Raw genomic sequence first — 24,704 nt, 5'->3', positions numbered from 1 at the left:
CCTGCGGGCGGGCGAGGCTGGGGGCTCTCCCCGGCGCCGTGAGCGTGGCGCAGAGGCGCTTCTCCCTGATCCTGGCGCTGACCAAAGTCCTCCTCTGGCTGCCCATGATGGTAAAGCGCCGCTGCTCGGAGCGCGCGCGCCTGTGTGGGGCCGGGTGGGTGCGCGCTGGGACTCGCGTGTCTGGTGGGGGAGTCACTGGAGGACGCGGAGTTCATTTGCTTCCAGACACAGTTTATTGGAGACGATCTCAAAGGCAGGCAGTTTGCTGGGTGGGGTGGGTGGGGCCGGGGCCCCGGAATCTTCATTCACGGAAAGATTCTTATTTCAGAATTGTGGTGGAGAGGATTGGCGCGTTCGAGTTAGTTCTCCCAGCTCTGTTGTGGCCAAAGGTGCTCTTGTGGCCCACAGGGATAAGATAAGGTGCAGGGCAGGAAATATTTGGTTTATGTGGGTGGGTGGGTGGGCTTTTGTTTTGTGGGGTTTCCTCCCTTCTCTTCAACCTCTGTCATCGCTTTTCTCCTCCGCTCCCTCTGAGAGATGTTCTGCACCTCCACCAGAGAGACAGGAAAGGAGCGCTCAGATGAAGCAAAGGAAGAAAAGAGGATAAAGAGGGCTTTTTTTTTTCCGTTCAGGTCTCCAGGCAGCAGCCCAGTTGAGAGTAGCAGGGTGGGGCCTCAGTGAGACAGGTGTAGATCACATGCAAATCTGTGTCCCTGGATCAAGGCCTTTGCTGGTGGACTGGTGGCGGTTGAGTGGGCAGGTGGTACAAACCCCAGCACTCCAAGAGCAGAAATCCCTAAAGCCTTGTGTGGTCCCGCACCAAGGACTGCATTTCTGGTTCCCAGGATCGCCCTAGGAGCGGGCTTCACGCCTTCCGGGGCAGCAGGAGGATGTGCAGAAGGCGGCTGGGGCAGCAGCCCTGGGAAGGCTTGAGGAAGTGGCAAGTGTGATCTTGAGTTTGGCCCTAAGTTCTGCCTTCTTTACAGATCCACATGATGGTCCAGCACGTGGTGGGGTTTCAGGTTCCCTTCGAGACCCTCAGTTTTCTACTAACCCTTCTGGCTGCTACCGTCACCCCCGTGTTCGTTCTGTCAAAACGCTGGACCCACCTGCCTTGTGGCTGCATCATCAACTGCAGACCGAATGCATATGAAGGTGCTTCGGGTGAGAAGAGAGGTAAGTCCTGGACAGGTCAAGTGCAATGACTGAGCAAGTGGAAAAAGGGTTGAGGAGCCCAAAACAAATGTTAATGACAGCCAATAGAAACGATAGTGTGAAACAGTTACGCTGTCAGGGGTCAGTGTTGAACCACAGACAGGTTAGTTTCACAAAGTCTTTCTAAACTGAGTAATTACTGTTGATAGGAAAGCAAGTGAACTGAATTCCTCCAGCACAGAATGAAGCCTTCACACCTTCTGTGGCTATAACTTGTAGCATCCAGGATTGAAAATAAACCTCTATCTAAAATAAGCTGTGTAGCTTGTGCTTGGGGAAAGGTTTTAACTCTCTGTGAAGGATTTTAAAATTCACAGTATGTTACAATCCATAATTATTTGTTGAAACTTTTTTATTTTAAAGTTATGTTACATGACTGCTTGTATTTTCCCCGGCTTTGGAAAGCTGTCAGGACAAATCGTAGTAACAGTAGTATGTGTCCACACCTCCAAAGCAAATTTGAAGCATACATCTCTGCTGTGAAAAGTGAACCACACACACTTTATTTCCAAAAAAAAGGGGGTGAAGCAGCAATGTTTATCAATGTCTGTTTATATATGAAACAAGCAGTGCTACTTACATTGAAAAGAAAATTACTTTCTAAAGAACACACCTAAATGGGGATACGAGATACAATTTCAGAACTTTCCAGTATGTCATTATTTTTAGTACTAAGGCCAGAAAAGTGAAGCACAATCTTTATGTTTCCGACTCTGAAAGGAAGAAAAAGAATGTTATTTTGTATCCATTGGGGAAAAAATAGGATATTCTAGGATACAATAAATGTAGGAAAGCATTAGTGAATGTTGAATTAATTGTTCCATTACTCATGGAAAATTCTTTTTGCAGAATACACAATTACTCTGTAATAGAGAAGAAAGATTAAATAAAAATAGTTCATCTCTAGCTATTTTCAAGTTGACAGAATCAAAAATATACTCTCTAATCAAATCAACAATAGTTTATTTTAGAAACATTAATTAGTGAATTTAACACTTTTCTTGTATTGATGACATTTAAAACTTAGTGTGTCTGCCTCTTTTTTCAGTTGGTAAGAAGGTTTTCTTGTTAAAGGTATTAGAACATAATATTGCTGATAAATAGTAAATTCATCTTTATCTTTAAAATAAAGCTATAATACTGATAATAATGGCATAGCATTTGTAATAAGGATGTGCTTCTTGAGATGAATAGAATAGGAACAGTGATATAGAAATTAATAATGAACCATTATGAAACACTGTTCTTGTTATGTGTCATGAAATCCATAGTAACCCTATGCACAACAGCTCTGAAGCCTGCCCTGTCCCGAGCCAGTCCCACTGACTCTGACACACCTACCTCCATTCATTGCCCCACTTACTGTAACATTCCATGTCATCCGGAATCTTCCTCTCCTGTGCTGTCCCTACACCCTTCCAAGCATGATGTCTTTCTCCAAGGTTAGGTCTATCCTGGCCACATGCCCAAAATATGTGAGATGGTGCTTCAAAATCCTAGCCACCAAGGAGGAACTTGGTTTCACTCTCTCCGATCCATGGTATGTTCAAAATTCTTCTCCAGCACCACAACTCAAAGACATTGATTCGTCTTCTGTCATCCTTAGTCCTTAGTCATTGCCCGGCTCTCTGATGTATATAGCATGTAATTGCAAAGACCATGGCCTGGATCGGGCGCACCTTAGTCTCTAGACTGACATCATTGTTCCTCAGCACTCTAGAGAGGTCCCTGACAGCAGACTTCCCCAGTGCAATTAGTCTTTTGAGAAAGACAAATAGAGCCAAGTGTCAGTGAGAGTAAAACGTCTTCATGTAGCAGGTTTTAAGTAAGCAGTTTTAAGCACTCACATCAGAGGCTAAAGACAGTGCAACTAGCAAATACATTCTGTGCCCACTACATAGAAGAGTCGCAGCAAAGTTAGCATCAACAATCATGTTAATACCACACATTGTCTTTCAAGAGGAAAATATTGATACTTCTATGAATTATTTATTTGTATGTATCTTTCAAGTTCAAAAAGTTCTTGGAATGTATGTTGTTGTGTACCATAGAGTTGGAACTGACTCATAGCTGACCCTCTGGCAAGTTTTCAGAGGCAGTTAATTACCTGGGAGGAGACTGCCCATCCTTCTCCGGCAGAGCAGCTGGTGGCCTTGAACTGCATGACTTCTTGCCACTAGGTCACCAGAGCTCCCTTGGAAGCTATCTCTATCTATACCTCTGTCTCTGTCTCTATCGGAATATATAGACTTATTTTAAAAAGTATAGTTCTAAATACAAAAACAGTGAGAAACTTTAAGATGCTTATAGTTCAGATGGCCCCATTCTTTCTTAAGATCTCAAGCTTTGCTGTAGTGGAACTCTGAGATTTAGACAGGATTATGTAAGAAGCTAACATAAATTTTCCTGTCGCTAGAGCTACACAAAGGAGCTCTGGAGGCTAGGAATTGGATTGACAACCTGAAGGTATCCAGTTCAAATTCACCAGCTGCCCTAGAAAAATGGGAGAAAGATGGGCAATTTCATCCCATGCATTTACTGCCGCTGAAAACCTACTAGGTCAACTATGGGTTGGTTGCAACTGGACGGTACTCAACAACCGTTAACAACAGAAAGACCCAATAGGCTGTTACTGTGAGGTGAGTGCCACAGGCAGAAGAATTCTACCTGACAGAAGAGACCAGAGAAAAGGACGGTGCTCCAGTCCCAATGTATCACAGCGAACAGTTTCAGTGTTTCTTGGGAGGGCAGACTATAGCGTCTGGAGCATTAACCATAGATCAAAGCGTTTTGTTAGAGTACAGTGATGAGAAGAAAAAGACAAAGAGGCAGAAAACAGTAAAGACAGATTTATTAGAAATTTGCATCCACGAAGGGACAGACCTCCTTTCTTGAAAGGAAATAGGGAGAAAATCCTGGTGTTACTGAGGTGAGGCTCTGGGTATGGTCTTCTTGTCTGGGTGGGCTTCAGTGCTGGGTCTGACCAATGTGACGATGCCATGGAGAGTTCAAAATTTAATGGTGGTTCTCACTCTGGTCCCTGTTCTCTGATTCTTTGACTCTGATTTGGGTCATTCATGCACCCAAAGTGACATCACTGCTTCTGACATCACTCATGTATCCAAAGCACCAGTTCTATGTATGTCAGTACTAGCTCCTGGTTCTGACGGCTTCCTTTTCCAAGCATCATATCCCGAGCTTCTTTTCTTGATTCTAAACCCAGCAATGAGAGTTTCCAAAGTCCAGAAAAGCCCATCTTGGAGTGCGTTAGCAGTTACAGCTCTTTCTCTCTAACGAAGGGAAACACTTTCCCTTCTCAGTCTTCATCCACAAACTGCAAGAACAAGGAAGGAAAAACCCTTTTCCTTAACTCGTATTTACTGTATGTCCATTTCTCACATGTAAATAAGAACCACACCTCAGATTCTCTGAATAGTAACTGAGAAACAGATGACTAGAAAACGAATTTCAGCCTTGGGAAAGAATTTGCAGAAATGACAGCTTTGTATGTTTCCAACAATAATTTGTATGTATCAGGATTTGAAAATGAAAACATTTTTAAAAGAAATAAACAGAGAGCAGAAAGATGACTTTTTTTTTTTTTTTTTAAATTTTGTGTACGTGTACCGTCAAATCAGATCTGACTGGTACAGGAGGATATTGCGCCTCCTTCTCCGGCAGAGCGTCTGGTGGATTCGAACCGTGTTCCTCTGGGATTGCAGTGCAGTTTCTTGCCACTAGGCCACCAGAGCTCCCCAGAAAGATGACTTTGACGTTAAGGTCACAGTCCAGTCACAGCTTTCAGCCTCCTTTTGTTGGCCCGAGATGATTTCTTTTAATAAAACAGGTAGTTTAAAATCTATTAGATAAAAAGTCAAACTCCCAGCTTTTGCTTGTTAGTAACACTTGTTTCGTTATTGTTGTTGATTGCCTTGGAGTTGAGCACGACTCCTAGCAAGGCTATGAACATAAAGGCCTGAAGCCCCTCTACAACCATCAATATTTATCAAAGTTCATGGAGTTACCAGACGCATATTATTTAGGAAGTGGATGCCACTCCTGCTTCCAAACCTGTCATAGTATGTTATTGTTGTTATGTGTTTTCTAAGTTGTATGTTACTCTGAAGAACTACTTTTTAAGTTGATTAACTATTTTTATCTATATTTATGAAGGACAAGATGTGATTAAAAGTGAGTCTAAGACTAATTCCTGTTTTACGTTGGTTTTTGAAACAGTGAAACTTCGGCTTTTCAGAGCAAATACACCATTCTTTTCATAATTGTGGTATAAATACCAAAATATCCTAGGCTATATTCAAATTATCTCTAAGTTAATTACAGGTTATTAATCACAGCACATAAATGTTGTTGTTATGTGCCGTTGTTGAGTCATCTGTGACTCATAGCAACCCTATGTACAACAGCTCTGAAGCCAGCCCTGTCCTGAGACAGTCTCACTGACCCCGATACCCGTAACCCCATTGCCCTAGTTATTGTATCAATCCATCTCACCCTGGGTCTACACAATTGTAAACAGTCTTATTCTCTTTGTAATTACCGACAAATGAGAAGCCACACATAGCCGACCTTCCAGCAGGTGTTCAGAGGCCATAAACTGCACAGGAGATGGTCACCCACTGTTGTTCCATGAGGTCACTGGTAGATTCAAACTGCCAGAAGTCCTTCCTAGCAGAACTCCTTAAGAAATAGACCAACAGAATTGACTAAACAATCTTGCTATGTGTTTTCCATTGGCATAAAAATATTGTGGTGGTGGTGGTTATGTGCTGTCGAGTCGCTTGCGACTTATAGTGACCCTATGAACAACAGCCCTAAACCCTGCTCTATCCCTTGCCAATCCTATTGTCTCCGACACGCCTACCCCCATTACCCCAGTGACGGAATCAATCCATCTCATCAAGGGTCTTCCTCTCCTGCCCTGTCTTTCCACCCTCCTAAACATGATGTCCATCTCTAAGTACTCTGCTTGCAACATGGTCAAAGTATGTCAGACGAAGCTTCAGAATCCTTGCGTCCAAGGAGCAGGCTGGCTTCCCCCTCTTGAGGACAAACTTGTTTGTTCTTTTAGCAGTCCATGGTATATTCAGTACTCTTCTCCAGCACCACAGCTCAAAGGCATCAACTCTCTTTCTATCCTCCCTCGTCATTGTCCAGCTCTCTGATGCATAGTAAGTAATGGCAAAGACCATGGCCTGTATTGGCACACCTTAGTCTCCAGACTGACATCATTGCTCCTCAGTACCTTGGAGAGGTTTCTGACAGCAGACTTTCCCAATGCAATTCATCTTTTAATTTCCTGGCTGCTAGTGCCAAGAGTGTTGATTGTAGAGCCAAGCAAACTGAACAATCTCAATCTCTTCACCAAGTATCATGATTTTAATTCCTTAAGATCTTCTTCCTATCAATAAATCAATTATAAAAATATAGTTACTTTAGAAATCATATTCCATTCAGCCAAAGTCACTGAGTTAAGATCCGTCTGTATTGCAACAGGCCATGCTTCATGTAGCTTGCTTCATTTATTCACTCCTTCATTCATTTATCCACTCACTGAACAGTATTTACTGGGGAGTGGTCCCTGTTTGTCTCTCACTGTGTCAATATAGTCAATAAAGAACCGAAATTAACAACTCATGGCCCATGAGCTGAATATGTCTCAAAGATATGATTTTATTACCCTCACAGTTTCTTCTAACCAACTTTTAATTTTATGCCAAAATTTGACGTTAGATCAAGTTTTACATCAAAATCTACGGGTCTGGGATTCATGTAAACCTGAATGACTGATAAGAGAAGTCCCTCAAGACAAGTAGAACTGCAGATACAGAGCAGTTTTATACAGTTTACTTGTCACAGTTTATACTTCTTGGAACTCTTGATCCCATCAATAATACTAATTTGTATCTAACTGACCTTTCGAGGTTTTTTACCATTGTTTCATAAAATAAGAAGAAGACAAAAATACAACCTTGGCCTTCAAGGAGCTTAACCAAAGTAATAAAACTCACTGGTATCAAGTCAGTTCAGACTTATAGCAGCCCTTCCATCAGATTTCTGATGCTTTAAATCTTGACAGGAAGAGACTTTCTGTCTTTCTTCCTCAGAGTAGCTGGTGGGTTTGACCTACAGATTGGTTTGTGGTGGTTGTGAGCTGTCAAGTTGGAATCAACTCATAGCTTTTCCAGCCTTCTCCCGTGGAGCAGCTGGGGGATTGGAACTGGGTGCTTTTCAGATTACAGAGCAGCTTCTTACCCCTAGGCCACTGGAGCAAATTAGTTAGCAGTTCAGTGCGTTAGACATCATGGCTGTAGGGAGCCTTAGATGATCACCTGTCACCCAGCATTTCTTTAACCTATTACCTCTCTTAGAATTTATGAGCTCTGGTGGCCTAGTGGCAGGAACCTGCACTGTGATCCTGGTGGCACAAGGTTCGAGGCCACCAGCTGCTCTGCAAAAACAAAAATGAGTAATCTCTTCCCATGTGATTGACTGCCTCTGAAGACCCGCCAGCGGGCCAGCTATGGGTCAGCTCCTACTTTATGGTTCACAACAACAACAGTCAGATTTTACCTTTAGAGTTAAGGAGAGGCTAAATAACCTTAGTTAAAATTTACTTTTGTTATTGTTGTTATGTGTGATCGAATCACCTGCAACTCTCAGTTATCATATGTGCATTATTTCTGAAACCTCCCCTACCCTGAGCCAATCTCATTGTCTCCAGTCATTTCTCCGTTTACTGAGTCCATCCAGCTCATCCAGGATTTTCTTCTCCTGAGCTGTCCCTCTACCCTTCTAAGCATGATGTCCCTCTCCAAGGACTGGCCCCTCCTGGCCACGTGCCCAAAGTTTGTAAGATGGAGCTTCAAAATCCTTGCGTCCAGGGAGCAGCATGCTTTCATCCTCTCTAGGACAAATCTGGCTGTTCATTGCTCAACACTAGCACCACACTTCAAAGGCATTGATCTTTCTTCTGTTATCCTGAGTTACGGTGCAGCTCTTGGGTGCATAGCAAGTAATTGCAAAGACTATGGCCTGGATAAGGCGCACCTTAGTCTCCAGACTGACACTGTTGCTCTTCAGTACTCTAGAGAGGTCAGTAACAAAGAGACTTTCCCAGTGCAATTTTTCTTTCGATGTCCTAACTGGTGTTGCCAAGAGAGTTGATTGTGGAACCAAGCAAGCAGGTTATTAACAATCTCAATCTCTTCTTCATCTATCATGAAGCTGCCGGTTAGCCCAGTGGTGAGAATTTTTGTTTTCTTGATATTGAGCTTCAATTAATATTGAAGACTGCAGTCCTTGACCTATTGCAGCAAATACCTCAAGCCTCCTGTGTTTCAGCAAGCAAGGTTGTGTCATCTGCATAATACAGGTTGTTGATGAGTCTTCCTCCAGTACTGTTGCCACATCCCTCCTCAAAATGTCCAGACTCTCAAATGATCTGTTCTGCAAATAGATTGAAAATGTATGGAGATGGGACACCTCCTTCGTGCACACCTTTCCTGACCTTGAACCGTGCAGTGTTTGCCTGATCTGTTCTGACTTCTGCTTCCTGGTTTTAGGTTTCACATGAACACAATTAAGTGTTTGGGGATATTTCTTCTCAATGTTAGCCACAATTTGTTATAATCTACATAGTCAGTTGCCTTTGCTTAGTCAATAAAACACAGATAGACATTCCTCTGGTACCCTCTGTTTTCAGCCAATATCCAACTAACATTGACTATGATGGCCCTTGTGTCACAGCCTCTTCTAAACTTAGTTTGCACATCTGGCACTCCTCTGCTGATATACTTGTTCCAGTCGTTTCTGGATAATCTTCAGCAGGATCTTGATTGCATGTGGTATTAGTGAGAATTTACCTTCAGAGTTCAGGGAATTCACTTAAACAAAATATGTTGTTTGGTAAAACTTTTTAATGTATTTCTTCTGACTCAAACACAGTAAGTTCAAGTCATTCTCCTGCCTTTGCATATTTCTCTCATGGGCCTGGTTGGCAATAAAGCAATTTTGTGTAGTGATTAAACGACCTCTGATAGGGCCTCTGGAAGGTCAGCTACGAATTGATTCCGACTCAGCAGTGCACAAGAACTCCTTCAGAGCAGCTAGTGGATTTGAACTGCTTGCTTTTGGGTTGGCAGTGCAACTTCTTGTCCACCAGGCCACCAAAGTTCTCCTTGTATTAAAAGAAATTAAAAATTCTAGCTTCATTTTAATGGTCCGTGTTACTAGGAAAAGTACTTAAAAATGTGAGACAGTATATAAAATGAACATGTATATTTCTCTTTTTCAGTACTGAGTGAAGAGAAATTTATCATTTGTATTCCCAAGCAATCAACGTTGAATACGTCAGGTTACACTTTTCAGACAGCTGAACTGGTTTGTAAATTTTCAGTTCCAGGAATATGTCAGTAATAGAGTCAGCATGTGAAAGGCATTAGAGTGTATTGTAAAATGAATCAAAATTTAATATTTTTCCCACAGAAATGATATAAGTTTTCATAATTCTACTCACTGAGGATCGCATAATGTCTAGCTATAAAACACAGAGCTATTAAAGTAGGAAATTTGTCTGAAATGAGGCATGCCTTGGAAGATGAAAACTAAAACATTAAATTACATTTGTGGTAGCACCATCATATAACTTCATTCTTTACACATTAAAGTTATTCAGAATTTGTAACATTCATACACACACACAGAGTCATCCAATCTTGTTATTCTAATAAGACTTTGTACCAAATCCATCAATGTTATTTTATTTATAATACCATCATGTTTCACCTGATTTCAGTCATTAAAAGTTTTACACATTCCTGCTAAAATCATGTGTAAATAATCAGCTTTATAGATATGTTTTAAAGTGACTCAATCCACAGAAATAGAAATCCAGGTGCATATTTTATCAGTTTTTTCCCAGAACTATTGGTATCAGAAATGTGTGCATTACTTTTAAAAGTTTAACAGTAAGTGTATAGATGCTAGAAATAGTAATTATCTGTTAGTATTGTCAGAATAATATTAAAGTTTTCATAGATTTATTTCTAGCAAATTAAAATTTATAAGCAACATGATTTATCTACAAATTAAAACAAAGTAAGTTTCTAACAACAGATACACTGAAGAAAATACTGCAATAGAATGTCCTTGACAGTGTTCTTATTTATAGTTTAACTATTTATCTAAAACTACTTTAAAGACAGGCCTGGTTTTAATTGGTTTTGGTCAGACATTCTTCTAAGTAGTATAGCACTGGTCTATCCATTTGCTATGCAGAGATAATTTGTGCTTGCTATGATGCTAACCACTGATGTGACACTGATGTGCCAAATGTGATAATGGTCACCCATAGTGGACAGTGCTTGGTGGAGCTCCCCGATTAAAACAAGCTTGGAAGCAGGAGTGGCATCCACTTCTGAAATAGTTTGTCTCCAGAAACCCTATGAACCTGGAGAAAGGACAAAAGTTACACAAGTGTCCAGGTCTTTCATTCACAGGATCGCTATGAGTCGTCTATGACTTGACAACACTTAACACCGACAACAACAGCTGTAAAGACTATAAAGTTCCTTGGGATCATACCTATCTCAAACTCACCATGATGCAAATTAAAATACCTAAGACCAGGATGAGGAAATGACTTGATTTTGGGGGGCTATAATGGACAAGACTTAATCCCTAGAAATCAGATTGCAAGCACTCTTTCCTATTTGTATTCACCATTCTTGGGGAAAGTTTCATGGAGGGTAAGGTTAGTGAAAGAGAAGAGACTCCATGAGATAAATGAACATGACATAGTCCGCTCAAGAATGGCGGTTATTGCAGGATAGAGCAAGATTGAGATCTGTTACTCACGGGTCATAGCTAACTTGCATCTAACAGCCTGTATATTCTACTGTTCATTACAGGTCTTTTACTAACCATGGGATTTTGTTTTCACATAGCAAAGAGAAGCTTTGAATTCAATCTGTCATTCCAGCGAAGCTATGGGATTTATAAGATAGCACGTGAAGATTACTATGAGGAGGATGGCAATTTTATATCCTATCACAACCTGATGAACTATGACTGTGAAACTACTTTGAAAGACTCTCCGAGAGACGCCCACAATTTCTTCAGTGCCATCACCGTGGAAATCAGCACCACACCGTCTCCGGACAGCTCCACCCTGAGAGGCGTCAACAAGTGCACGAACACGGACCTTACTGAGGCGAAGCGTGATTCCCACCAAGCCAGAGCTGATGCCGACTATGAAGAAACCGCCTTTCTGGAGGGACCGGAGAGAAGACTTTCTCACGAAGAGGGCCAGAAGCCAGACCTCTCGGACTGGGAGTGGTGTAGGAGTAAATCAGAAAGGACTCCTCGTCAGGTACAGTCCAGCTATTCTTCCTCTGAATTTAAAATTGAGACCAAGTGTGACAAGCATAAAATAATTATCTGTTGTTTATTTATGTCATTCAGTCAAATGCAATATTTCATGTTGCAATCACTTCCTTCACTTAATTTCCATTATGCTAAATTTGATTGCAGGGTGTCTTTGAAAGGACTTTTAAAAAATCATTTCTACATTTTCATTCAAAAGCTATTTCAGAATTGACAGTTGGATGGAATCTTGAGAGGGGCAGAGTATTCTGTTTTAACCTAAAGTGTTGCTTACATTAAGAGAACAATGTACTTTTCAAAATAGTCAAATTTTGGTTTAATTTCCCCTTTCTTGTCCAAAAACTGAGGAGAACTCTGGTGGGTGTGCTCCTTTGGGAGGTCTCTCTAACCCTCTGAGTCCGTCAGCAGCTCTGCACAATGGGCATGAACGGTCCCCTCTCCTGCAATCTCTGGCCTCCCAGACACCCATGGAAAGGTTAGCTATGGGTCAGTTATGACTTAATGGTAGTGAGCTTGCCTTTGGTTTTTTTAAGTCCAAAACTATCCCAGAGGTCCTCGTTACATGTTTCTCTTTTAAGAAAAGGCAAGTATCTATCCCACTAGCAGAGAAAAGGATTATCCTGTTGCAATTGTACTAGATAGCTTGTCTGCCCTTCCTGCTAACAGAGATCTACTCTAGACTAGAGTTAGCTTGGCAAACCTTCTCCCAGCCTGCTAAATGATTCTTTGCCATGGAAGAAGGGTTTCATAAGTTCTTCCAGAGCTGGGAAAGGATTTGTTCCTGATCCTTTTCTTACTCTCTTCTAGATTCCTGTCTTATTGTATTGAAACTATAGTATGACATTGATATTCTTTACTCCAAACTCTCTTATCTAATCCTTAAGGTTGCCCTGGCTTCCCACACTTTTGATCTACTAGGAAGACAGAACCCTTTTCTACATGATTTCATAAAAACAGTGTTTAATCCTACTTAGCTTCTGAAATAAAAAAAGCATAATTCTACAAATATCTTGCTAGGAATAATGCCCTTTTTGCTCATAAGCAAGAACGTATAACACCAGTCTCCTCATTCTTGCCTCCAAAGAGCACTCCGGCTGCACCCTTTCCAAGACCCGCTTGTTTGTTCTGAAAACCTTGTGTACAAACTGTGAATGTTGCTGTTGTGACAGGTCAGAGTCTACCCATAGGTGACCTTCAAGTAGGTTTTCAGAAGCAATTAATCGTACGGAGGAGGTTGCCCATCCCTCTCCTGTGACCAGCTGTGAGTAGGAGCAGAATAATCACGAACTTCTTTTACCTGCTTGGATTAATTAGAGCTGCTAGCCTTATCTTGGTGATATAATTTAAATAGTTAAATAGTAAACCTAGGCAAGTAAAAATATAAGCAATAATAATTGTGCAGATTGCTTAATTTTTAGGAATTTCAGAAAATAGCATTAAATACTTGCTTTAAGATGAATAGTACAGAGGAAAGTGGGGTTCAGATGACCCAGTTCTCAGTGTTTGGGAAATTAAAGGGTACCACAGCTGACAAAGGAATTCTCGCAATTCCACAATACATTTTTTCTTGACATAAATCTCATGCTTTCTTCCACTAAATAATTACGTAATATTCAAGAGGAAGTATTTATGTGTGTGTATATCTTGCAACTACCTTGCCACCCCTCTGTGCTAACTGTCCCTTCCCTTTGCTGAAGCTCACCTTTCAGGGGTTACAGAGCTCTTGATATTACTCATGCACTTCTGTTTTGAAGCTCTGGTGGCTTGGCGTCAGGAACTGTGCTGCCAGAGAAAAGGTGTGTAGTTCAAATCCATCAGCTGTTCTGTGGGAGAAGGATGGACAATCTCCTCCCATGAAAATTACCGTCTCCAAATACCTGCTGGAGGGTCAGCTATGGGTTCGTTCCTACATAATGGTACATAACAACAACTTTTGGTTTTTTACTTTTATCACAAATAGGTAGTGCTTAATATTGCTGACTTTGAGTCTTCAAAATACTGTATCTTGCTGTAATAGTCTAAAACTTGCTCTGTTCCAACAAACTCAACATTACTTTAATTGACTATTTTCTTATATATTTTGTCAGCACCTGGGGAGTTCTCATCTAGCTTATTTTAAATATACTTTTTTAGTAAAGCATATCGACAAATGAATTCTGTCTTTATGAGTGAGAGTGTCTGATCAAGAAGTTTCATGTGACCAAGTTCTCATGTGGCCAAGTGAAATTTATCAGAGTTGTTTATTTATAAGACAGAAATTTCATGTTATGTCTGGTAATTTAGAGTTAAGGCAGGCCGTTTTGGAATGCTGGTAGGTGGAATCCTTAGCGGGTTACAGTTAGTATGGTCAGAAGAGCTAGAGCCATGACTCCCAGAATTCTCTTGTCAGGAACATCGAATGTGGTAGCTGTGATATGACATTGTCGCTGAAGTGAAATGATGGCTTTTCCAGAACCCAAAATTCTATTTTCTATAAACAACAACAACAAAATGTACTTGCAAAATTATTTAGTGGCTTATGGGTTATTACTTTTTCTTTTTAAACAGTAAACTCATCAAACGCTTCAAAACTCATCAAACGCTTCATGAATTCTGTTTTCTGTTCTTACTTACTTTCTTGTTACAGTTTTGGAAATTCACTTATTTATCATAGTAAATCAGGGAGAAAATGATGTTCTGTAACCAAACTCTGTGGACTGATTTAAAATCCTATCATCATCATAGCATCTGAAAGATAAAAAGGGTTTGCTCTCTGTCAAGAGTGTATATAGAAAGGGTCTGAAACAATCTCTCTCAAACGAAGACAAAACAGGAGGAAATGATTGTTTGAGTTTGCTACACAAACCACTCAGCAGAAGAATTGGATGAAGTCTACAAGAACTCATTTCCTGAGAACAAGGGAAATTTCATTTCATTTAAAGGTAAATGTTTGAACTTTGCTAAGAGTAATCAGTGGTTGCATTTGTTTCTATAATCTTCTTAAAAGTATTCACTCTAAATAATTTTCATAGAAAACTATGAAGACTAAATAGAGATCAACTTGACAGTTGTGGGGACTTTGGGCTAGAATTCTCAATTTCTTATTTACATACACATAAAATACCTTGTTGAAGTGTGTATTCTGATTGAGTAGTTTCCAGGTCTTGTTATCATCTCTCGTCAAGACAGAACCCACTAATAACAACTGACCCTTAGTCATACTATGTAAGTCCCACAGGAGATTACCCATCTTTCTTCCTCGGAGCCCATGGTACATTCTGACCTCCTGCTGTTGGGTTAACAGTGAAAGTTCTCACCACAAAGCCACAGAGCTCCCTGCTTCCCAGATGGGGACCCAAATTCTGCATTTCTCACAACTTCCTAGGTGAGCCCACCTGATACTAAGCAAAATCATTACCCTAAAGAACTGGGATCTCTGGTGCATTGTCAGTAGGGAGTTGTCCTGCTGATGGGAAGACCTTCTATCTCTCTCTGTAACTCTGTTGCAGACTGAGGATAAAGCATTTTTATAAGTATTAATAATGAGACAGAACACCAAGAATGTAGGAGAACACAGAGGTAAAGCAGGAGGCAGACAGTTCTTGAACCACTGAAGCGAACTGCCTGCTGATTCCAGCTTTCCTGTCTTTTATTGAAAATTGCCAGGGAGTAAATCACAAAGAGAATCAATACAGGTGAAGCTAAACTTTCTCTGTTAACAACCTTCTGCTTGACTCAGGAGGGAGAAGCAATGCGAAAATCCTATAAATGTTTAAGGATTGCCTTAGTGCTTCAGGATTACTTCCAGTTAATATCAACCTGGAGTAGCATTCTGTTTATTATAAATATTTAATATAAAATTTGGCTTCCCGTAGTCTCTATCTCTCTCTGCCTCTTTGTCTCTTCCTGTCTCTCTCTCTCTATGTCTATGTCTATCTCTGTCTCTCTCTTTCTCTCCAGTCCACCACTGAAGGGTCAGGTATAAATCAGTTCCAGCTTGAAAGTGATGAGTTTGAGAGTTTGAATCCAGACCTACAAAATCAAAACGCTGTAGATCATTCAAGTGTATTTAACTTGAGATTTATTTCTTTAAACTTAACAAGATGAGGGATAATATTTTAAAACAGACAGACCTGCCGCTTCTGTCAAATCATCTCATAAGGGGCAGTAAGTCTTCACAGATGGACACTGCTCTTCTGTCATCCTTCTCCTTCGGAGGCTCCTGGGACTGAGCTGCTGGACACACGCGACCTTTTGGTCAGCAGCACAACATACATTGCACTGTGCCTCCAGAGCTGCCTGTAATCTAAAGAGCAATGACTTCTTTTTTTCTCTAAAAACCAAAGAATCAAAGACACTTTTCTCCACTGGATGCTGGTGCTTGGCAGCTCTCCCTCAGGTCTCTGAGGCTGTAAATCTGTCCCGTGGAGATTGCACATCTTTTACCACAAAGCAGCTGATGGATTTGAATTGACAATCTTTTGGCGGTGGTGGTGGTTGTTATGTGCCATGGAGTCGCTCGTGACTCATAGTGACCCTGTGTACAACAGCCCTAAACTCTGCTCTATCTCTTGCCCACCCTATTGTCTCCGACACACCCACACCCATTACCTCAGTGACTCAATCAATCCACCTCATAGAGGGTCTTCCCCTCCTGCGCTGTCCCTCCACCCCCCCCAAGCATGATGTCCTTCTCCAAGGACCGGTCTCTCCTCACATCATGTCGAAAGTATGTCAGACGAAGCTTCAGAATCCTTGCCTCCAAGGAGCAGCCTGGTTTCACTCTTTCCAGGACAAACTTGTTTGTTCTCTTCGCAGGCCATTGTATATTCAGTACTCTTCTCCAACACCAAAACTCAAAGGCATCAACTCTCCGTCTGTCCTCCCTAGTCATTGTCAGCTCTCTGATGCATGGCAAGTAATGGCAAAGACTATGGCCTGTATCAGACGCACCTTGGTCTCCAGACTGACACTGTTGCTCCTCAGTACCTTAGGGAGGTCTCTGACAGTAGACTTTCCCAATGCAATTCATCTTTTAATTTCCTGGCTGCTGGTACCAAGAGTGTTGATTGTAGAGCCAAGTAAACTGAAGCTGTTAACTATCTCAATCTCTTCACCACCTATCATGATGTTTCCAATAGGCCTAGTGGTGAGAATCTTTGTTTTCTTCAATCCATATTGAAGGCTGCAGTCCTTGGCCTTTTGCAGCAAGTGCTTCAGGTTCTCCTCAGTTTCAGCAAGCAGGGCTGTGTCATCTGCATAATGCAGATTGTTGATGAGTCTACCTCCAATCCTGATGCCACACTTCTCCTAATAGAGCCCAACCTCCCAGGTAATCTGTTCTGCATATAGAGTGAAAAGGTTTGGAGATAGGAAACATCCCTGGCGTACACCCTTCCCAGTTTTGAGCCATGCAGTGTTTCCTTGCTCTGTTCTGATGACTACCTCCTTGTCCAAGTATAGGTTTTACATTAGCACAATCAAGTGTTCTGGGATTCCCATTCTTCTCAGAGTCAGCCACAGTTTGTTGTTATCCACACAGTCAAATGCCTTTGCATACATAGTCAATGAAACACAGACATTGCTCTGGTACTCTCCGCTTTTAGCCAAGATCCATTTGATATTAGCTGTGATATCCCTAGTGCCACAGCCTCTTCTAAATGCAGCCTGCACTTCAGGTAATTCTTTGTTGATGTGCTGTTCCAGTTGTTTTTGGATGATCTTCAGCAGAATCCTGCTTGCGTGTGATATCAATGATGTTGTTCGATGATTTCCACACTGTCGGATCCCTTTCTTTCTAATGGGAACAAATATTGATCTCTTCCAGTTAGTTGACCAGGTGATTGTCCTTCAGATTTCTTGGCACAACTTGGTGAGCACATCTAGGGCAACATCTGCTTGTTGAAATATGTCACTTGGTATGCCATCAATTCCTGGGGCCTTGATTTTTACCAATTCTTTGAGAGCAGCTTAAGCTTCTTCCTTCATCATCACAGGCTCTTGCTCATATGTTGCTTCATGAAATTCTTCTGTGTCAGCCAATTCCTTTCAGTACAATGACTCTGTATATTCTTTTCTTCTTCTTTTGCTGCTTCCTGGATCTTTTAATATTCTGCCCAAAGCATCCTTAAGTATTGCAACTCAAGGTTTGAATTTGTTCTTCAGTTCCTTCCGCCTAAGAAATGCTGAGCGAGTTCAGCCCTTTTGATTTTCTGACTGACTCCAGCTCCTTGCACGTTTCATTGTAATATTTTAGTTTGTCTTCCCTCGCTACCTTCTGAAATCTTCTGTTCAACTCCTTAATATCTTGATTTCTTCCCTTTGCTTTGGCTTCTCAGTGCTTCAGTGCAATATTAAAGTTTCTTCTGACATCCATCTTCTGCCATCCACCCATCAACAAAAGTTGGGAACAGAGAAGAAGGATCAGCAGTTAGAAAACATGGACTTGGTGACATAAATGAAGCCAGAATAAATAAATGATAGAATTTTGCACAATTAGCAACTTATTCAATGTAAATACATTTCATGCGAAACACAAACAAAGGTTATACATGGATTTCATTTGATGGTATGCATAGGAATCAGATTGATTACATCTGTGGAAGGAACCGCTATAGCTCACTATCAGCTGTGAAAACTAGACCAGGAGCTGATTGTGGAACAGACCACCAACTACTCATATGCAAGTTCAAGAAACTGAGGAAAATTAGACCAAATTCACGGGAATAAAAATATGACCTTGAGTCTATCTCACCGGAATTTCAAAACCATCTTAGGAACAGGTTTGAGATCTTGGACATTAATGAGCAAAGACCGGATGAGCTGTGGGAGGATATCAAGAATATCATCCAGGAAAAATGCAAATGATCATTGCAAAGACAGGGGAGGAAGAGAAGACCAAGACGGACATCAGAAGAAACCTTTGGGTTAGCAGTCCAAAATATTATGCACGATGCTGCCAGGGTTAACTTCCACTTAATACATATGCCCCATAAAGTGAAGTAAGACTGGGAGAAAAAGCAACAATACTTTACCTCTCCTTTAAAAAAAAGTGTAAATAATTTGTAAAAGCAGCATATCATTGCATTAGGGCAGGACGGTAGTGTTTCCTATTACATTGTGAGTTGAAAAACAGCAGATGCTTATACTTCTCCCCTGAGTAATTATTGCCATTTTTAACTGAAGTGATCGTGGTTTACAGCCTCAAGAAGGCAGCCATCCTGACATAAATTATTTTGTATTAATCTTTTAGTACTGGCTGCATCCATTTATTGGGAGATAGATAGATTAGATAGATAGATAGATAGATAGATAGATAGATAGATAGATAGATAGATAGATTAGATAGATACACATGATATAGTTGAGATAGATAGATAGATAGATAGATACAGACAGATACATGATAGCTTACTATCCTATTTTTCACCCATATTAATAAAATGCACAGGCACAACAAAACACATTATGAGGCCATATGGTACAGAAAATGAGCTCAGGAGAGGTTGTGAAACTTAACAAAACTCCAGTATTGTGAATGTCATTTGCATAAAGATGCAGTACTCGCTGTTCAGAAATCTAAAAGTTGTTTCATTGCTTTCTTCTTATAAATAGTTCTGAATAACCTTTATTGTTTTCAGAATTATAAAATAAATATTGTAAACAATTTCTAGTTTTTGTTGTTCGTTTTGGTTTTTTGTTGTTGTTGTTGGGTTGTTTTTTTTTTGAGAGCAAGAGAAAGAAACAGGTTTATTGGACATTCATAACAGCTATGAATGAGTCAGACAGACTCCAAAAATTTACAGGGTTTTTTTTAATAAGCAAAGAACAGCAGCACCCAAATATAAATACTATTTAAATTTTATCATATTAAACTTTAGGCTCTCTTCCTGTGCATATATCTTTATTTTTGACCAAAATTGGATTCTGCAGCACATAGCGTGGAATTTTTTTCCTTTTTATCCAGTTAACGATGCCGTTTTCATCTGAAGTAATGTGCTAAGTCCCTTGTGTGATTATAAGTACAGGTTAGAAAGCCTTGCCAGAGTGTGGCCTGAAGATGTAGTCATGAATGTAAATTTGTGCTCAGGTTTACAAAGTTTCAGAAGCTGAAGCTAAGATAATTCTGTTTTACTTAGGGTATTTCATGACATTTTTGTGGATGCAGAGAGTGCATCATTTGTTTCAATGAACTAAGTTGATTGAGATACTAACTTTTGACAAATTCAAAGGGATTAACGTGGAACAAACTCCTGTGAAATTCGATAATCTGTCCCTTCGACTAAGATTCTAGTGGTTCTTGTTTCTGTGACATTGAGTAAGGACAGTTTCATAGCTGACCCCCCCCAGCGTGTTTTCAGATGCTGCAAATCACACAAGAGATTGCCCCAGTTTCTCCCTTGGAGCAGCTGACGGATTTGAACCCCCAGCTTTTGGGTTGGCAGTGCAACTCCTTACCTGCTAGGCCACCAGAGCTCCCTAGATGTTATTAGCAATATATAAACAAACAAGCAAGCAAACAAACAACCCCTCAGATTTAAAGGGACTTTGCAAACACAGAATTAAACCAATTGCTCTGGAGTCAAGTTCAACTCATGGTGACCCCATGTGGTCACAATAGAATTATGCACCATAGGGTTTTCAGTGACTGTGGTTTTGGAGGTAGATCACCAGACCTTTGTGTTGAGATACCTCTGAGAGGCCTCGAACCTCCAACCGTTTGCTGAGTAGCCAAGCACGTTATGTGTTTGTATCACCCAGAGTCTCATAAGAGGTCGTACACCTCCCACCTCTGGATTCAATGCCTTACATGATGAGTTATTATCTCTTCCTGAACTCAACTGATTGGATGACTCACTACTTATTTTTTTAGCTTTTTTATTTTGAATTCATTTTAGATGTAAAAAATAGTATAAAGAGTTCCCGATATATCTTCCATGCAGCCTCCAGGAATGTTGGCATGTGACAGGAATGCAATTATCAGGAAATTAAAAATGAATCTGCAGGCTTTCTTTAAATTTCACCAGTTGTCTACACTAATGTCCTTGTTTCTTACCCAGGACTGTATTTGTTGTTGTGTCTACTTTTGTTTTTATTATGAGCCATCATCAGTCAGTTTTGACTGGCAAGGGCCCAGCAGGACAGAGAAGACCTTCTCCAGGGCCTTCAAGGCTGTAATCTGGAGAACAAGTGTAGATCACCAAGATTTTACACCATGAAGCAGGTTTGGATCTCTGAGGACTTATCCTTCACACCATAACATTCTGGCATGTCTCCTCCAGTCAGTAAGCACTCCTCTTTCTTTCTTTTTCTTCAGTGACTTGACAGTTTTGAAGACTATATTTTCCAAATTATTTAGGTTCATTCTTTTTCTTTCCCGCATCTCTTTAATTTTATATTCTGTTTTTGAGCTCTCTAACATCTCCCCCCCATTTTGTTAATTTATTTATTGAATATGTGAAACATTCTAAAAATGATGTGTATTCATTTGAATATGTCATATTTCACTGTTTTTAAAATATGATAATAAATAACTAGAACTTGCCCAGATAATTCCACTTCCTTAAAATTCTCATCATGTTGGATTTCTGCATCTTGGGGGCATAGAGAACGATTCCATTACCTTTTCCACTTGCTATTAGATTAATCCCAGATCTTCACATTGCTGTCTTTTCTCCTCTGTGTAAAATGTTATTCTTTTTACTTCCTGATAATCACTTCATTTGATTCTCTTCACTATACAAGTTTTCTCCCATTAACAAATTAGTTCATATTCCTTTATTATTTATAAAATTATTTTTCCATCTGTGATTTACTTTGTCTTCCCAAGCTATGATTTGAAATCTTTTTTAATGTGAACTGTAATTTTATTTCTAATTTATATTTTAAGGAAAGTTTATAGAGAACTTGGATTTCCATTCATTCATTGTTGCACATTTTTCTCCCTGCCCCTCCAGTTCACTTTTCTCTTTGAAAGAAAAATTCTTTCATTGTTGTCCAGTCCCCTCTTAATAGTCCACTTTGCTATATAGCTTTTATTCTGGACTGTTGTCATGCAAATAAAAACTAATCATGTACTCCTTTTAAGCAGTTCTATTCCTCATCTGTTTCAATGCAGTCTACATTATTTAGTTCTTCTTGGTTTTCCTCTAACCCCCATTTCAGTTCTGTTTTATAACAGTGACACTATGCGGTATTTGTCCTTTTGGTTTTTGGGTTTTTTTAAACGATCAATGCAATAACGTTATAAAATATTCGCTCATATTCTCATTATTTCCTTCCCCCCTTTATTATTATTATTATCATTATTAATTTTAATGAAAATTTGCAGACTTTGGATTTCCATTCATTAATTGTTGCACTTTTCTTCCTGCTCCCCCCACCCCCGAGTTCACTCTTCTCTTTGAAAAGTAAAAGAAAAATTCTTTCGTTTGTTATACAATTCTTTCGTTTGTTATACAATGGGATAAAGAATGTATACTGCATTGAAACAGATGAGGGAGAGAACAGTTTAATAGGGATATGTGATTAGGTACTATTTTCAAGACAGGAGTCTAGAATGTAGGCTGTAGAGTGGAGTTTCCTGAAATATAATGCTGTGAGTGATAGGATATTATCCATCTGCATAGAGAAAGACCCATTAAAATGACTATTGTTCAAATATTCACTCCTACATCTAGAGACAAAGAGGAAGAAATTGAGAATTTTTACCAAATCTTGTAGTCTGAAATTGACTGAACATGTAGTCAAGATGTGTTAATGATAACTGGTGACTGAATGTGAAAGTTGAAAATAGTGAATAAGGAATGTTGCAGTTGTTGTTTTGTTATGTGCCATCAAGTCGCTTGCGACTCATAGTGACCCTATGTACAACAGCCCTAAACTCTGTTCTGTTCTGTGCCAGTCGCACTGTCTCTGACACTCCCATCCCGATTACCCCAGTCACTGAATCAATCCACCTCATAGAGGGTCTTCCCCTCCTGGGCTGTCCCTCCACCCTCCCAAGCATGATGTCCCTCTCCAAGGACCGGTCTCTCCTCACAACATGTCCAAAGTATGTTAGACGGAGCCTCAGAATCCTTGCCTCCAAGGAGTAGCCTGGTTTAACCCTCTCTAGGGTGAATCTATTTGTTTTCTTGGCAGTCCATGGTACATTTTCAATACTCTTCTCCAGCACCACAGCTCAAAGGCGTCAATTCTCCTTCTATCCTCCCTAGTCATTGTCCAACTCTCTGATGCATAACAAGTGATTGCGAAGACCATGACCTTAGTCTCCAGAGAGACACCATTGCTCTTCAGTACTTTGGAGAGGTCCCTAACAGCAGACTTTCCCATGGCAATGCAACTTTTAATTTCCTGGCTACTGGTGCCAAGAGTGTTGACTGTGGAGCCAACCAAACTAAAGCTTTGAACAATCTGGAAAATACAGGCTTGGTGATAGAAATGAGGCTGGAAATAGAATTATCTAATTTTGCTTTCTTCAGTTATTTACTCATTTCAAATACCATTTTTGAAAGATACAAATGATAAACTTTTACATGGATCTACCTGCTGGGCTGCATAAGAATCAGACTGACCACATCTGTGGAAGGGAGTCATTGGAGAACCTCAGTATCAGCAGTCAGAACAAGGCCAGAGGTAGACTGTGGGCGAGACCACCAATTACTAATATATAAGTTCAAATTGAGGCTGAAGAAAATGAAACTAAGTCCACAAGAACTAAGATAAGATCTTGAATTGATTCCATCTGAAGTTCAAGATCATCTTTGGAATAGAGTTGAGGCAATGATTGAAGATCAGATAAGTTGAACGATGATATTGAGGATATCATCCTTGAAGAGAGCAAAATGTCATTACAAAGACAGAGGAGAAAGAAATAACCAAAATAGATGTCAGAAAAAGACTCTAAAAAGTGCACTAAAGCATAAAGAAGCCAAGAGAAAGGGAAAACATGCTGAAGTGAAGAGCTGAACAGAGGATATGAAAGAGCAGCTCGGGAGGACAAAACAAAGCATTATAATGGAATGTGCAGAGAGCTGGAGAAGAAAGAGGAAAGAACTCACTCTGCATTTCTCAAACTGAGAGACCTGAAAAACAAATTTAAATTTCTAGTTGCATACTGAAAGAATTGGCCAAAAAAAAGGCCCCAGAAATTGATGGACATATTTCACTAACAGACTTTGCCCTGGATGTGCTCACCAAGTTGTGCCAAGAAATCTGGAGAACAACCACCTGGCCAACTGACTGGAAGAGATCTATATTTGTTCCCATTCCAAATGAGAACCACAGAGTGCAGAAATTACTGAACAATATCACAGATATCACATGTAAGCAAGATTCTGCTGAAGATTATCCAAAAATGACTGGAACAACACCTCTATGGAGAACTGCCGGAAGTGCAGGCTGGGTTTAGAAGAGGCCGTAGTACTAGAGATATTGTGGCTGATGTTAGATGGATCTTGGCTGAAAGCAGAGAATACCAGAGGGATATCTATCTGTGTTTTACTGACAATGCAATGGCATTTGACTGTGTGCATCACAACAAATTTGGCTGACTCTGAGAACAATGAGAATCCCAGAGCACTTGATCATGCTTACGCAAAACCTATACTTGGACCAGGAGGCAGTCGTTGGAACAGAGCAACACTGCATGGTTCAAAATTGGGAAGGGTATGCACCAGGGATGTGTCCTATCTGCATACCTTTTCAATCTATATGCAGAACAGATATCCAGGAGGCTGGGCTCTGTGAGGAGAAATGTAGCATCATTGGACTGGAGGAAAACTCATCAACAATATGCATTATGCAGATGACACAACTCTGCTTGCTGAAACTGGGGAGGATCTGAAGTACTTGCTGCAGAAGGTCAAGGACTATAGCCTTCAATATTGATTGAAGCTTAACATCAAGAAAATGACGATTTTCCCCACTGGGCCGAATGGCAGCATCATAATAGATGATGAAGAGATTGAGATTGTTAACAGCTTCAGTTTGTTTAGCTCCACAATCAGCACTCTTGGGTACCAGCAGACAGGAAATTAAAAGCTTAATTGCATTGGTAAAGTTTGCTGTCAGAGACCTCTCCAAAGTACTGCAGAGCAATGATG

At 40.4% G+C, this 24,704-nt stretch overlaps 1 protein-coding gene across 1 annotated transcript in view; it reads left to right on the top strand.

Moving 5' to 3' along the window:
• GPR149 (G protein-coupled receptor 149) overlaps nt 1-24,704 on the top strand; it is a 106,585-nt gene that overhangs the window by 900 nt on the left and 80,981 nt on the right. Inside the window, exons 2-4 of the mRNA XM_006902101.1 lie at nt 17-110; nt 987-1,176; nt 11,181-11,605. Of these exons, the coding sequence (XP_006902163.1) occupies nt 17-110; nt 987-1,176; nt 11,181-11,605 (709 nt within the window). The remainder of the gene's footprint in view (nt 1-16; nt 111-986; nt 1,177-11,180; nt 11,606-24,704) is intronic.

Source organism: Elephantulus edwardii, unplaced genomic scaffold (genome assembly GCF_000299155.1).
Source record: "Elephantulus edwardii isolate Elephantulus edwardi_28Jun2011 unplaced genomic scaffold, EleEdw1.0 scaffold00368, whole genome shotgun sequence".
Taxonomy (NCBI): Eukaryota; Metazoa; Chordata; class Mammalia; order Macroscelidea; family Macroscelididae; genus Elephantulus; species Elephantulus edwardii.
This window is presented reverse-complemented; position numbering and strand designations above follow the sequence as displayed.